General features: G+C 39.8%; 2 protein-coding genes across 7 annotated transcripts in view; one reads left to right on the forward strand and one right to left on the reverse strand.

Annotated features, from left to right (window-relative positions):
- TTLL5 (tubulin tyrosine ligase like 5) overlaps positions 1-10,602 on the forward strand; it is a 123,982-nt gene extending 113,380 nt beyond the window's left edge. For 5 of the 6 annotated variants that reach the window (XR_013182845.1, XM_054634658.2, XM_077180515.1 and 2 more), the window contains 2 exons: positions 338-423; positions 10,037-10,602. Coding sequence is in view for 4 of the 6 variants with exons in the window: in XM_054634658.2 (XP_054490633.2) it covers positions 338-423; positions 10,037-10,077 (127 nt within the window). In the remaining 2 variants the exon portion in view is untranslated. The remainder of the gene's footprint in view (positions 1-337; positions 424-10,036) is intronic. The other variant, XR_013182846.1, reaches the window with a different exon arrangement.
- The window catches only part of LOC143694378 (uncharacterized), a 470,045-nt gene that overhangs the window by 21,843 nt on the left and 434,250 nt on the right, over positions 1-13,952 (reverse strand). The gene's annotated exons all lie outside the window — the stretch shown is intronic.

Below are 13,952 nucleotides of genomic sequence, written 5' to 3' on the forward strand. Positions count from 1 at the left end.
ACCACAGCATACACTAGTTGCAGTGTATGTTGGTGGCCCAATACCATTTACTATCTTCTTTATACTCCAGAATCAGCTTCCAGGGCATATGAGACAATTAAGTGTTTTAGCCACATCAAAGTTTCCCTGGTGGCTTGACTGTTCATTTGTCTTGCTTTGCTTTTTGGAGTCAGTTGCTGTCACTGCCTTTTTTGTATCACATTCAGGCACAGCTTCATAGTTACAGTCCCAGTGAGATTATGTAAACTAGGGGAATTCTCATTTTTTTTGTTTGAGACTTTCATTCTTCCTTGCTATATCACTTACCTCTGTCTAATTTTATGGTTTTACCTCTTAGGTTGACCTCCACTGAAAAGCAACTGAATGGATTCCAGAACAGCCTTCACAGTGCTACACCCTGTGAGCCAGGGACATGTTCCACAGGTGAGTGACAGTGCCAAAGACCGTGAAAGTGGGGGTGGGTATGCTGGGATGCTTTCATCTTTTTCAAGAACTGGCAGGGAAAAAGCTTATCAGCAAGAAGAAACACAGCTGCCTCCTCTACATGTAGTGGTTCCTAGGTAACAGTCTGGGTTCAGCTGTGCAGGGAATTTATACCCCCTGGGATTAAAAAAGACTAAACAGAAGGGAGCATAGGCTGAGTTTCATAGAATTAGAAGACCCCCTTAAAATGTGGCTGGGGAGGGAAAAAAAAAAACACCTTGGCTCCAGTGGTTCCTTTTTGCTTTAGACTTTGGCTCAAGATGCTCTCTTGTTTAAGCTTGGCCTGTAATAAAAGGCCAGAACATACTTTACATTTTTCTTTGGTCTTGCAGAAAAGGTCTTAGTGCAGAAAGACATAGCTGAGACTTGTGAATTAGCTGCATAATGAAGTCAAGTAGTAGACGTGAAAGTATCTGATAGAAAATCACTGAGAGTTACAGAATCAAATCTTTGTCCTTCCCTAGTGGCTAATTAATTCAAACAGGTTTATCTGCTGATAAGTTCTCAGCAAATGAAGACCCAGTCATTTTTGCAGACCTATTGGCAGGTAGAGCATAGTCTTGCAAACCCATACTACCTGTGGCTCACAGTAATTTGTGATAGTGTTATGGAATATGTGGATAGATTATGTTCCAGAATGCTTTGAAAAACTATGTTTCTGATCTTCTGTTTTGAAGTAGAACTGTGAATGACTTAAGTGTCACTAATGCAGTGATCTCTGTGTTTTCAGAGGCTGAAAGAAAAGTTTATGGAGGGGTTCATCTCTTGGATATTTCTCTGAAATTAAAATATGACATTTCCTTTATTTATGTCAGTGATTTTTTGCTGATCCTCTAGCACAAATATTCAGCCAATGCACTTAACATACAGTTCCAAACTGCTTCCCACACTTTACCACCTGCCAAAAACTCCAGTTATCCTATCAGAAATTTTATAGGGTGAATGGCCACAGTCAATATTGAACACCCTATGGTACATTGTAACATGACAGTGTACTCTAGCATATAATGGCATTTTCCAAACAAATAGAATTATGTCAGCTCTGTATTATGTGTATAGCTAAATGAAAAGTTTTGGTCTACTGTATAGTGCAATTTAGTACAGTATATAAAGCAAGGTTACAGATAAATTTAAAAGTAAATGTAAAAATGAAGTTCTCAATATATTGGCAAAATTGGTTTGTTGAGTGGACTAACATGAAGGTGTTTTGTGTGCTGGATTCTGCCTTCTTTTTCACATTTTAAAGAGTACTGTTATGGTTGCCACTCTGTAATTTTAACCTTTCCAAGAGAATCTTTCCATCTCCTCTGGATACTGTTGTTATGTGTGTCCATGATAACTGTAGGTAGCATTTTGCTGTCCTTCCCCATTTCTGTGAATACCTACACAATGCATGCATGAAGATGGGTGATAGTATTAATGATGGTATGCAACAGCCAGAGTTGGAGGAATAATAGAGGCTAGATAACAACAGTGAATAGTCACTCCTCTGTGAATACTTGTAATCCAGTGAGAATTGAGAACTTCAGCTCATGTTTCCTTCTGTAGAACTGGACTAGCTGCATTGTGCTAAACTACCCTTTCTGAAGCTGAAACAAAGGGTTAGCCTGCTATTTAACTGAGAGTATCAGGGCCTAGGTGTAAAGCCCGGGTTTGGCTAGGGGTAGGTTAGTAGAACCATGGTGGGTGGGTCACTCAAAGCTTCCTGCTGCTAAAAGAGGTCCATAGCTCCAAGAACAGTGCTAAATGTTGCCGTGATTAAACTAACTAGAGCAAAACGTTTGTTCTTTGAAACTGGGCGATGATATTTTCTTCAGCTTTGCACCAAGTTACTGGTATGTGTCAGAGGCTGTTGTGCCCAGTTTGTGTCTCAGAAACTACTCTGCAGCAGTAGTCCTTGCTGTGGGAACAGCTGTTTTTCTTCTTCACTCTCTCCATTGATTGCTTACACTAGGGCCCCAATTTCCCCTCAGCAGTTTACTTGGGGTTACTGTTTCACATGTATTTAGTATCTTAGATACCAACTGGAGAGGTTGGACACACAAGTCATAAAGCAAATCACAGAATAAACTGCAAGCATTTAAAGATGGAAGGCTGTGAAAAGCTGCAGACATAAAAGAGGAACCAGGCAGAACTTGTGTGTAAATCCATACACACAGATGATCAGAAATGTCTGAGAAGCTTGAATAGGCCTTCTCCTCTAACAGCTCATCTGAGAATAGTTATGGGGCTCTGTGAAGAAGCATAAAGGTGTCACGAGTGATCTTACCTCAAGCCAGGATGTTGCTCAATGGAAGAGAGAATCAGGCAGTATGGAAACTTTTAACTAGACTGTCCAGAAGACAGTTCATTAGTGGTTAGTGCTGCAACTGTAAAATAGCAGCTGTAGACACTGTTGTGCAGTGGGCTCAGGCTCCTGAGAACAGATCCTTTGAAATGAAAGGGAAAATGAAAGTCAGCATTTCTGCAAGGTAGCTCAGGATCCTGAAACAAACCACCACTACAATGAAAGCAGCCTCATCCTCATTTCACAGAGGCAGAAGATGTGGGAGCTGTCTGTCACTGGTGTAATGAGAGAGAAGGCAGAGAGCCTCATGACTCTATACAGACAGGAATCTAAATTTAAAAGATAGCAAATGGGGGTTATTTGTAGTGTTTGAAGAGACAGGTTCTTAGGAAAATTTGTGGAAGTTTAGCAGGATTTATTCTAATAAAGAAATACTAAGAATTGCTACTTCTAGGGAACACTTAAATTGCTGTGACCTGAGTTTTCACTGAACACCCAGCCACTAGTGAGTTTCTGAAAATACGGCATTATCACATTGCTTTTTTTATTCTGTGTTACTTTGAGCGTCCCTCAGCATGGCATTGATTGTTTCCTGTTTTGTGGAATTCAGCAATTCATTTAGTATTATTGAAAAAGGGTGATTTTGAATTAAGGAACCAGTTCTCTTTTCAAGTCTTCTTCAGAGTATAGCTTGCTGAGTAACAGCTAAGTACTGTAGCTGGTTGTTCAGGTCCAGGTTGTCTTTAGGAGCCTGTGCTTGGTATATGGAGGCTGTGCTTGAGTTCAGATGATGATCAGGCTGGTCATTTTTGTTTTACTATATATTTTAAGAATATAAGGTGTATGGAGACATTTTGCTATGTTTTGCTGGTTTATTTTCCTTTCCTCTCTAGTGGCATTAAATAAATAGTGTGGGAATTTGTTTTCTTCAGAAAGTGAAGGTCTAGTAAAAAAAAGTCATTTTTCCACCAGAATTTAGCTTTTGAACAAGCTGGCAAGAAATATCAAGGAATTTTTGCAGTTATGTGTTGATCTCAAAATTCGAAATTGTTTCTATTGATTATTTTTCATTTTTGAATATAGTAACAGAGAGGAGGTTTTGGGGGGACCAGAGGATGAAGAGCACTTTATGAAAATATAGCAGCATAGTCCCAAGCAGCTTCTCTGTTCCTGAATTGGATTCTTGTCTGCAAGAAGGAGATAGGAACAGTCTGAAAGTATAGTTAACCCCTCAGTACAGCTGTAGAGTAGATGCTCAAGTTGATTTTATTTGGTTTGGTTTGATATGCAAAGGTTAACAGCAACTGTTGAGTTGCTGTATGAATGACATCTGTGTTCTTTAGGCTTTTATCCTTCATTTGGTGCCAGCTTCTTTAGAGTTTGTGACATTTTTATTTTAAAAGCTTCAGAAGACAGAACACCTCTGGGGTTCTGTTTTGCTATGACAAAAACATAAGGTACTAATAAACTATATAATTGCAAACATGAATCATTAAAACTGTGCAAGACTTGATGGCTCCACCAAACTGACAAGACCTTCATCTTTCCTTTATCAGACTGATTAACAGTAATGCAGTTTTATTGTGCTGATATTTATATTACTAGTGTCCACATAACTTTTCCACTGTGTCTGCTGGGAGGAGAAAAAAACCATAAGAATTAGAGGTCAAAATTAATAATATGCATTTCAAGTTTGACAGTGAAGACCACTAATTCATGCAAAGTCTTGGATCTCTACCTAATCTGGTTGAAAACATGAGCCCAAAACTAATTTATTTGTATTTTAGTTCTCTGGAGAATACTTGAGGCAGAAAGTGAGTGTCAAAACTCAGTCTGAAACTAGGATGAAACTTCTTGAGCTAGTTGGTATAGACTGGATTATATTTCCCATGGTTCTCAGTTCTGTAGCTGTGCTTAGTTACAGAGTGATGAACAGTTGTCTGTTTATTTTAGACATTCACCTGCCCCTGTATCTGCATGAATGCCAAGTCCACAAAGTATGCAACTCTTTGAAATAAAGTGTGTTATCATCTGTAAGGGCTTAAAACTGCATCCCGAACTGCAAAGAGACTAGAAGAATATGGGGATTAATAAAATGGTTTGGATCTAATCCATATAGAAGATAGGCTGCTATTCTTAATTTTCTAGTGATACCCTTCTTTAGGCTTAGGTGGAGAGCAGTGTCTGAATGCCATCCAAATATGATGGGTGTGTAAGCAGTGTGGAGCAGTGAATGGAGCCTGCTTGTAAACCAGTGACAGTAATGAGCACTTTTGTACTCACTCACCATCTAGCATGCTCTAGATTTTTTTCATTTTACAGAAAATCTACAAGTAGACTGTCTATTTCTGAAGATTTTTTTTATCCAAGATTATTGTATGGACCTTCAAAACAAGGTCATATTGTTATATGTCGTTATTGGAGACCTGAAATTAGAGTTAGCATTGGAGGTGCTAAGTCTTGACTGACTGTTGCCTACTCACAGCTTGAACATTATTCTTGAAATGCAGCCTCTTTAGATTCATTTAACAGGTGTGCAAATGTACAAGCTTCTAAATTGTCCTGGTCCAGGAAAAAAAAGGGCAAGTAAACACAGCAGGCATATAAACAAGACACATACAATTACTTTATATTTTTTGCCAGATCTAAACAAACAAACAAAAAAACCACGTGGAATTTGGAGATTCTTTTATCAATGAGAATGTCTTAACTCTCTTGGAGCTAAAGGGTGGGGATGGGATGTAATGTGCACTGTTACCACTGTGCATGGCCTGTGTCAGTCTTCCAGCCATTTGTTACAGTGGGGTGGAATTCCCAGCTGCCCAGCCTTGTCCAGACTTCCTCAGCTTCTGCCAGGTTCCCTGCAGCCTTGGAAAGCAGCAGATTGTTGAGCACCAGTGTGTTTATTTTTATGTTGTTACCACATTCCCAGGAGGAACCTTAACTATGATTTCAGCTGGTCTCACCACACTGTCCAAATCCTTCATCAGGAGCAGCTGGGAATAGAAATCACTCAGGTTTCTACACAGCACATTGCTGGTACACTTCCTCCTTCTCAGTAATCCTGTTAATTCCAGTCTTCATTTGCCACCCTCCTGGTTCCCTGTGTTGTTGCTGTGACTGACTGCACAAATGGTCTTCAGTTCAAAAGATGACCTTCAAATGGGCACCTCAAGTAACCTCTACCTCAGACTGCTTTGAAGACCCAGGCACAAGGTATCTTATGACACAAAAGAGAAACTTGATGTCACTTCATTACTTATCCTAGTCCAGGAAGGGAGTCATGATGAGCTCTTCCACATAAATCCTTTCAGAACCACCTGTCTGGCTGAGAAGCTCTGGGTGGATCATTGAAGAGGGAGCTCCTGTGTGATATCCAGCACTTTGCATCAAACTTTTCTGGTGCAGTTTCTTGTCCTGCATATAGTCTTTGCTAACAGCAGCTCTGTCAGTATCTCTCTGTAATGCTGTCTCCATGCAGAGAAGTGATCATTGAGAAACAGAATTAGCCCCTTTTATCGTACTTTGGAAAGCTGGGCTTGAGTTGAATCCTACTATTGTGCCTCCCTTTTCAGGAGGGCAAAGAATCAGTTACAATGGAGGATATTTAGTTGCACATTTGTTCTTATAGTTATCTTCCTAAAGCCGTTGTTTTTTTAATGCATCACAAAAACATCCTGAATAATTTCTCTCCTTACCCTACTGACTTTCACAGTTTTATAAAGAGAGCACACAGGAAGGGAGTAAAAATAATTTCACTCCCTTCTTTAATTGATCAGTCAGTCTCAGGTCAGATAGTGACACACAAGCCTCTAGTACCAGATGGGCTGAAGGGAAAGGAGAATGGTAAAGAGGCTTTCTTATTACACCATTTCTTAGTACTCTTTGGAGGGGCAGGGAACCATTATCTTATGACTAACAATGAGCAAATATTGATGTTTTGAATCAGTACCTTTAAAATAGATACAAGTTATCAGCAGGACATGACTATGCTTGAGTTCTGAGAAAAGTGTATGTAAGTCTCATTAAGCCTCAGCAGAGTGTAAAGTGCTGCCAGAAGCAGCATTCCAGGCCCTTCTCAGATGAGAACATCCAACTCAGCCATCGCCTCTCAGATAGAACTGAGGGTCAATGTTCACTTCTAATCATCAGAAATTACATTTTTTCTTTAACTTGTGAGAGCAACCTGCCTCTCACATCTTTACTCAACCTTTTGCCTTTCCTTTGTGAAAGGAAGGGTTTTTTTTCCTGTTGCTGCTGATCTCATGCCACTGAAAGGACATTCCACATCTCAGGACTCTTCCTGAGAAGGCAGGAGAAAGTGGAAAGAACAGTCTTTAGAGTCAGCTTCCCTATCTAAGAGCTAGAACTCAGCTTGAATTTTAGAACTTTGCTTCTGACAAACTCAGAAGCAGGATAAGGGATGATTGTAGGCAATTGGGATTTTTGCCTGATGGGAGGCTTGGGCACTGCTTGTTCTCAGTAGTGAGGTGATGGCGAACTGCCTGTGTTTCCTTGCTGTGTTGGAAATGTCCTTCAATATCAGGTGTGCAAAGACACAGGAGAGGTTATATAATATTTTGGCTGCTTCTGTCTCACATCTGGTCCTTTGGCATTAAGCTACCTATAGAGGGAATGACTTTGCCCATCCAAATTGGATTTTGTTTTAATTTGGCATTGTTTTATTGAGGCTAAAAATAGAAGCCAAAATGTATGTGAATAGGCTAAAATGTGTATCTGAAGTTATAAAATGTGGGGAAGAGCCAAAGAAGAGGGAGCCACAGTGAACCAGGGAGTAGAGAGGTGAAATAAGAGAAATCAGAAAGAAAGCTGTCAAGTACAGAAGGGCATTAGCAGTTGGGATGAGTGTAACATGGGAAGTAGGAAGGCTCATGCTGACTTCCACTGGTCAGTGAGTCTGCTTGCTGCTTTTTTATGCAGGAATACTTCTCTGGAATACAGTTGTATATACTGTTCATGGCATACACATCACATTCCCCACACACACTCAGACATCCATACCTCCCCACCCCCCAAGAAAATTTTCATGACTTGGAGCTGCTGCTTTCCCTTTCCTGCCTGGTCCAACAAGTCAGGTTGAAATTGTGCCCAAAATATGGGGGAGGGAAGGCTGACTTTCTGTTGTCAGCTGGTCCTGGCCTGCTAGTGTCAGTCACCCATAGATATAAATAAACCCCATTTATTTATTGCCTTTCTTAGTTATCTTATGTATTATCAAGAGAATGCTGGGCATTATTCTAAGATCAGAAATTCACTCTGGGATAAAAAAAAAATCTGAATTTCTAGGATAATCTTAGCTTTTCAGGGAGAAAGAAAGCTCCTGCTTTCAACATTAGATTCAGGAGACTTCAATAAAGGTGCTCAGTTCTCCCAAAAACTTTCTGTGGGTAAGATGAAACTGTAAAACTAGCTGTAAAAAATATTAGCATGGGCTTCTGACTCAGTACTGTCACCTAGCCTTGTGCTTGTTTCTGTCTTATTCCTGCAGCTTGGAAGCAGACTAGATTAGGTGCTGGTTTGTGAGCAAGGCTATGTACATCTGTGCTGGGAAAGTCTATATGGCAATGAATTTCAGTGTGCAGATATCTCTTAAATGACTTCATGCAACTCCTTTGATTTTTTTGTGACTCAGAATCATATCCATAAAAGGGAGGTAATCCTTTTCTTCCCACTGTGACTGTTCTGAGTTTTTGAGGTGCAGTCATGGGTGACATAATAGTGTGTAAACATGTGGACAGACATATGGGCAGATACTTTGACACCTCATGGCAGGCAGAGAATAAAGGAGGTTCATGCTGTTGTATGTGGTGATTCATGGCAATGACTCTTTATCACTGGAGAGAATCAACCTTAATGTTGGCTTCTGTCAGCAATGAGCTGTTTTTCTGTTCCCACTACTCAACCAGAACCTCCAAATACTCAACTGCAAGGAGGTGGAATGCTCACCAATAGCTTTGAAAAACTTCAGAGCATTATATACATTCATATTTTTGAAATCAATGAATTGGCAATGAGCTCCACTCTTGATAGGAATGTCCATATTTACTTGTAGACACAGGAATGCCCCTCTCTGTGCTGAGTCCTCAAGGTACAAGAATGTCCAAGAACTCAAGGAAAGTGATTTTAACTCAGTTTGTGAGAAAAGACAAACTGTGCAATGCATTTCTCTAGAAATAGGAAGGCTCAAACATCTTCAAAACAGGAAAATGAGGTTGAAGTTGGCTGCCTTCTCTCATGGGCCTTTGTTTCCTTAATTTCAGCATATTGCCAAGGGATATGTTTCTGGACTGGTATCCTGTCTTAATGCACATGGTTGACAGTTTGGTTCCTACTTCAGTTTTCAAACTTTCTGTGTGGTGACATAGCTGGCAATTCCACTTTCTAAACATCTTTCCAGATCCTCTGTGCTCTGTGATGTTTGGCTGTATGCTGTATGTTTCAAGGAGAGTGACTGTATTTTCTTTAAATATAGCAATATTTTTAATAAACATCTCTCAACAAATGTCACTTATGTTTAGGAGCAAGCTGATGTGCCAAATACACAGGACAAGCTTTACCTACTAGATTAGCTGTAAAATGCAAGCTGTCCAAAATAAACTTGGTACATTTCTAGTGTTTTGGTTTTTTCTTTTTCAAGGGCTGTCTAAGTATGTTTAAGTAAAAGAAGTGAAGATGACATTGATGTTTTCCCATAATATGCCTAAATAGTAAAATGCTGCAGTATGTAGAAGTCAAAACTGTTTCTTTATAATAATTGGGTAGGGGAGGGGGCCACATTCCATATTCCAAATTTGTTTCTTTTTAAAGATCAACCTTTCACGCCCTTAGCTCTCCTGCAGCAAGGTCCTCAGCATGTGCTGGAGTGGGGAAGTAGACTCCCATGCAAGCAAATGAGTAAAAGACCCAGAGAAAGAGATAAAGCATACTGATATGGGAGAAAGATTTAGAGGAGGGTGCATATGAAGAGATGAGTCACATGAGTCAGAAGCAAGATTGAAGAAGGTATTCTGGTGCTTGAAAGGAATACCAAGAGTACTTTTTCACACAGTAGCTTACTAAGTTAGGTTTTGTTATTTATACTGGTCTCTGATGTCATCTGTTGTGGCAGAGAGGTTGTGTGGTAAGGACACTCAGGTTTCTGGTGATGGCTGAGATTTGCAGAGCAGGGCGTCAGTTTTCCCCGTTAAACAGTCCTCCATGATTACTCGAAATCTTTGAGTAAAAAAACTTTGGTTTTTTTCCCAGCTTCTGCTCGCAGAGAAGGATTAACGCAGAACTCCAGGTGAGGAATCCCAAGAGTTGCTTCAAGTATGGGACAACGGAAGAAGCAGCAGCAGTGACTTCACACCATCACGTTCCCATATCAGGCAAAAAAGAGAGAAGAGGAGGCCTTGGTGAGAGAACAACCCACTGAAAAGAGTATCTAAACATCTGTGAAAGCAGATTGTGGTGATACACCTGCAAGCTGAGATGAATGAATGCTTCTGGGAGCTTCTGCTGCTGAATCTTTGTCTCTTCAAAGGACAAATCACTAACTGTGAGATCTTTCTGTAAGACAAGAGATCTTTCCTGCAGCTATTCTTCCTAAAGTCCAGGTTTGAACACAAAGTCTCACTTGCTCAGCCATTTCAATCTGTTCTAGTCTGGTAATAGCCAAGATTCCATACTTTCATCACATGGCAACCATCAGCAGAGAAAAATATTAGAACATGTGACTGGAGATGTCTGTGTTGGTTGCTATCTTGAATTTTGGCACAGAGCTATAGAAATTAACAGTTTAAATAAAGTAATTTCATTTGTTTTGGTTATAATTTCAGTTACTAATTCACACGCCCAAAATATTTGCTGTTGTTATACTGGACAGGTTTTTAAATCTGTCTTTGTTTCACTGTAAGATACTTGTATTCTGTGTGGCTTATTTTGTATTTTGATTTCTGTTTGTTTAGACTTTGTAAACTTTTTAAATTGGCTGATGTTTTCAGACCCAGGCTTGAACCCTAAGGCCCAGGTGGCTCTTATCAGTTGCAATAGTGTCTTGGTGAAGGAGTCCAGTTAAAATTTGCCTAGTGTTATGAAAATTAGTTTGCTTATGTTAGAAAACAATGTCAGCAGCTGGAAATTGTATTGGAGAGAAGATCCATCCATCCTTAAAATGAACAGGAAGCAGCTTCAGCTCTGGCTCTTTGTTGGTGCCAAGTTAAAGGAAAACTCAGTATTTTGCAACTTCTGCCTTGTCCAACAGCAAGGGGTGTAATTGATAGTTCTCAAAGGTAAAAAATGTTCTATTGCTTGTATCAGAGTCTTCAGAGATTGGATTTGACATCCTGTTTGATCTCTTTTCTTACTCCACTTTCCTCTGTCTTTTGTAGTTTGTATAGTCAGCGTTAAGAGATCATTCAAATATGTTGACAAGTAGATAGTGATCAACCCAAAGGACTGACAAAAGAAACTGTGTCAGAGAGGGAAGGTGTTTTCTCTTGAAATGATTATGTTCATGTTCACTCTTGAATTCCACATATTTTGAGCAGACAAATTGTGAGAAGGTTAAATAATTATGTTCATACCTTATTAGTTTCACCATCACTCACTTCAGGCATGAATTAATAGGACAGAATATGCATTTTTCTATTTCTGGTACACTCACACATGTGACACACTGAATACTTCACTTGTCTGAAGTGCAGCTCTCTGATACAGCTGTTCCCTTCCTTAGCTTATCTTTCATTTCCATTAGACAGTCATGATCACGTTCACTTTCTTCACATTTTTGTTGGCTCATGATTAGTGAAAGTTTAGTTGCAGAAGCTATTTCAGACTAGTGCACATTCTTAGCAGCTGTGGGCTTCAGGACCGTAGGTCTGTCTTCTTATAGCCTGCTCTGCTATGCTGGTATTGGCTATTGCCTCCAGCTCGGCCGGAGGGGCTATTTCCATGTAAGATTGAGCTTCAGTAAATAACAATTCCATTCCTTTCTTCCTCCCAAAGGATCTGAGTTGTTTTTATTCTACTGGGTTTTATGTACAGGATTCAGTAGCTGTAGGATATACATCCTTACGGACCTCTCATCTCTGCTTTTGTTTTCTAGTTTGTTTGTTCAGGTTATCACAGCCACTACTGAAAATTGCAGAGAGGTTTGTAGGATAAAGACTTAGTTAGCTCAGGAAAGGTGATTGTCTTATAGGAATCTTTATCAGAAGCAACATTCTTACATCTTTGTCAAGAAAATTACCAATTAGTGCTGGCTTATTATGAACACGGGTGAATTGTTTTGTCAGTTTTGCCAGTCTCACACCCACTCATTTTGGGATAATGATTTGTACTTGGTTACAGACATTTTTCCTCAACTTCTTTGTATTGCATTTTAGATGTAGCCAACCCCCACATTTGTAACTGTGATGACTTAGTAGTAGCATATTAAATATCCTGTCTCTGAGATTTTTTAAATATTCAGGAAAATGCACAGTGCAGTCTAAGACCCTTATTTTGAAGGGATGAATTTTGTCAGGAGCAGTGAGGACTTGCATCCTTTTCCCTGAGAAGATTTTTCTCCTGCTTCAGACAAATGAGAAAAACAACCCAGGAGTATTACGACTGGTCCTTTACCTGAAGCCAAACACCTAGACCATGAATTCTTGTTTATTCTCAGGATGTGCTCAGCCAGAGCATCAAATGACATAGCAGTATTCCTTTGTCTTGAGCATCTGCTGATCCCATCTCTGAACACAAATGCTGATACACTGGGAACATGTGCAATAGAGAACAAATTGTGCGATTCCAGCCACATATTTTTTCCACCTCCCTGTATTCTTCAGCCTGGAGTCCATATGTCTGTGCCTGGTGGGTACTGTGTACTGAAGAGTAACATGTATTTTGTCTCTCTGCAGCTCTGCTACCTCCATGTCTGTCCCTTTCCATAAGCCTCTTAGTGCTGCAGTTAAGAGATTCAGTGGGGAAGCATAGGACTGTTTCCCACTCATCTTGGGAGAGAAGGCATTTTACAGGAAGTGTTTTCTTCTACAAGGGAGGGAAGTAGAATAGCAAACCATTTTGGATATATAATAGTTGCACAAGGAGAGTACAGGTATGTGTTCCTCAAGTCTGGTTTATTTTTTCTCTGTATTCATCAATGGTTCCATCAGAAGTGTCCTTCTTCACTGCAAGACAATTACTAATAGAAAACCCCAACAATCATTCAGCATCTATCTCAGTGGTGACAGTGAAAAATGTTATCAAAGGATCCCCCTCTTCTGTGATGTTTGTATCACTTCTGACTTACAGAGCCTGTTCTAGTGACAGAGAATCAGGCTTGAAAGCAGTAATGTGCACATCAGAGTCCTGGAGGCTGAGCTAATGAAGAGGTCATACAGCATTTGTGCTGTGTTTAGGTGATGAGCATACCATGACATAAAAATTAAGGGCAGGGTTATAAAATTCTCTTCCTTTCTGGAAGAGCTGACTTGTGCTCAATTCATGAAATATCAAGTTTCCTTTTCACATGTTTTATCTTGACCTTTAAAACAGCCTCACAAGGCATGTGAGTGCCATCAATGGGAAGATCATGTTGTGACCCTAAACAAACCACTTAGTCTTGGATGCCAACAAGATATACTGAAATTTCTATTCTCAAGACTAGGTATTTTTTCGCACAATCATGATTTCTTGGACATGCTCCTTACTATGATGCCTGCAAGGTCAACAGATATATCTCTGATGCTGTTCCACATTGTGGATGGAAGTTTTGGTGTCAAGACCTTTGTTTACTAGTAGGAATCCCAGTCCTGTGCCTTTTCCTCATAACAGACACTCTCCATTTGCATGGAGTTGAATGGCTCAGAGTGCTAGACCAGTCCTCTTTACCTGAGGAGCTCATTGATGTGCAGATGGCTTAACAGAACAGACTTGGATTCTCAGCATGCATCTCTAAGACCTGTCCCTTGTACTAATAAAACACTTCCTGTAATTTTGGATTATTTGCTGGAAACAAAAGTAGTCTGTCTTCCATTTTATTTTTTAAGATTTACTTGATAAAACTGCCAAAGACTTTTTACCTCAGTCAGTTCTATATTTGCTGATAGTCCTGGGCTCACTGTTTGAATCTGAATGGGTTATTTGCTGGTGTATAAATAGTTGGATTTTTTTGGTTGCAGTAAGTGGCTGATTG

The sequence above is a fragment of the Agelaius phoeniceus genome, chromosome 6 (genome assembly GCF_051311805.1).
Source record: "Agelaius phoeniceus isolate bAgePho1 chromosome 6, bAgePho1.hap1, whole genome shotgun sequence".
NCBI classification, from domain to species: Eukaryota; Metazoa; Chordata; class Aves; order Passeriformes; family Icteridae; genus Agelaius; species Agelaius phoeniceus.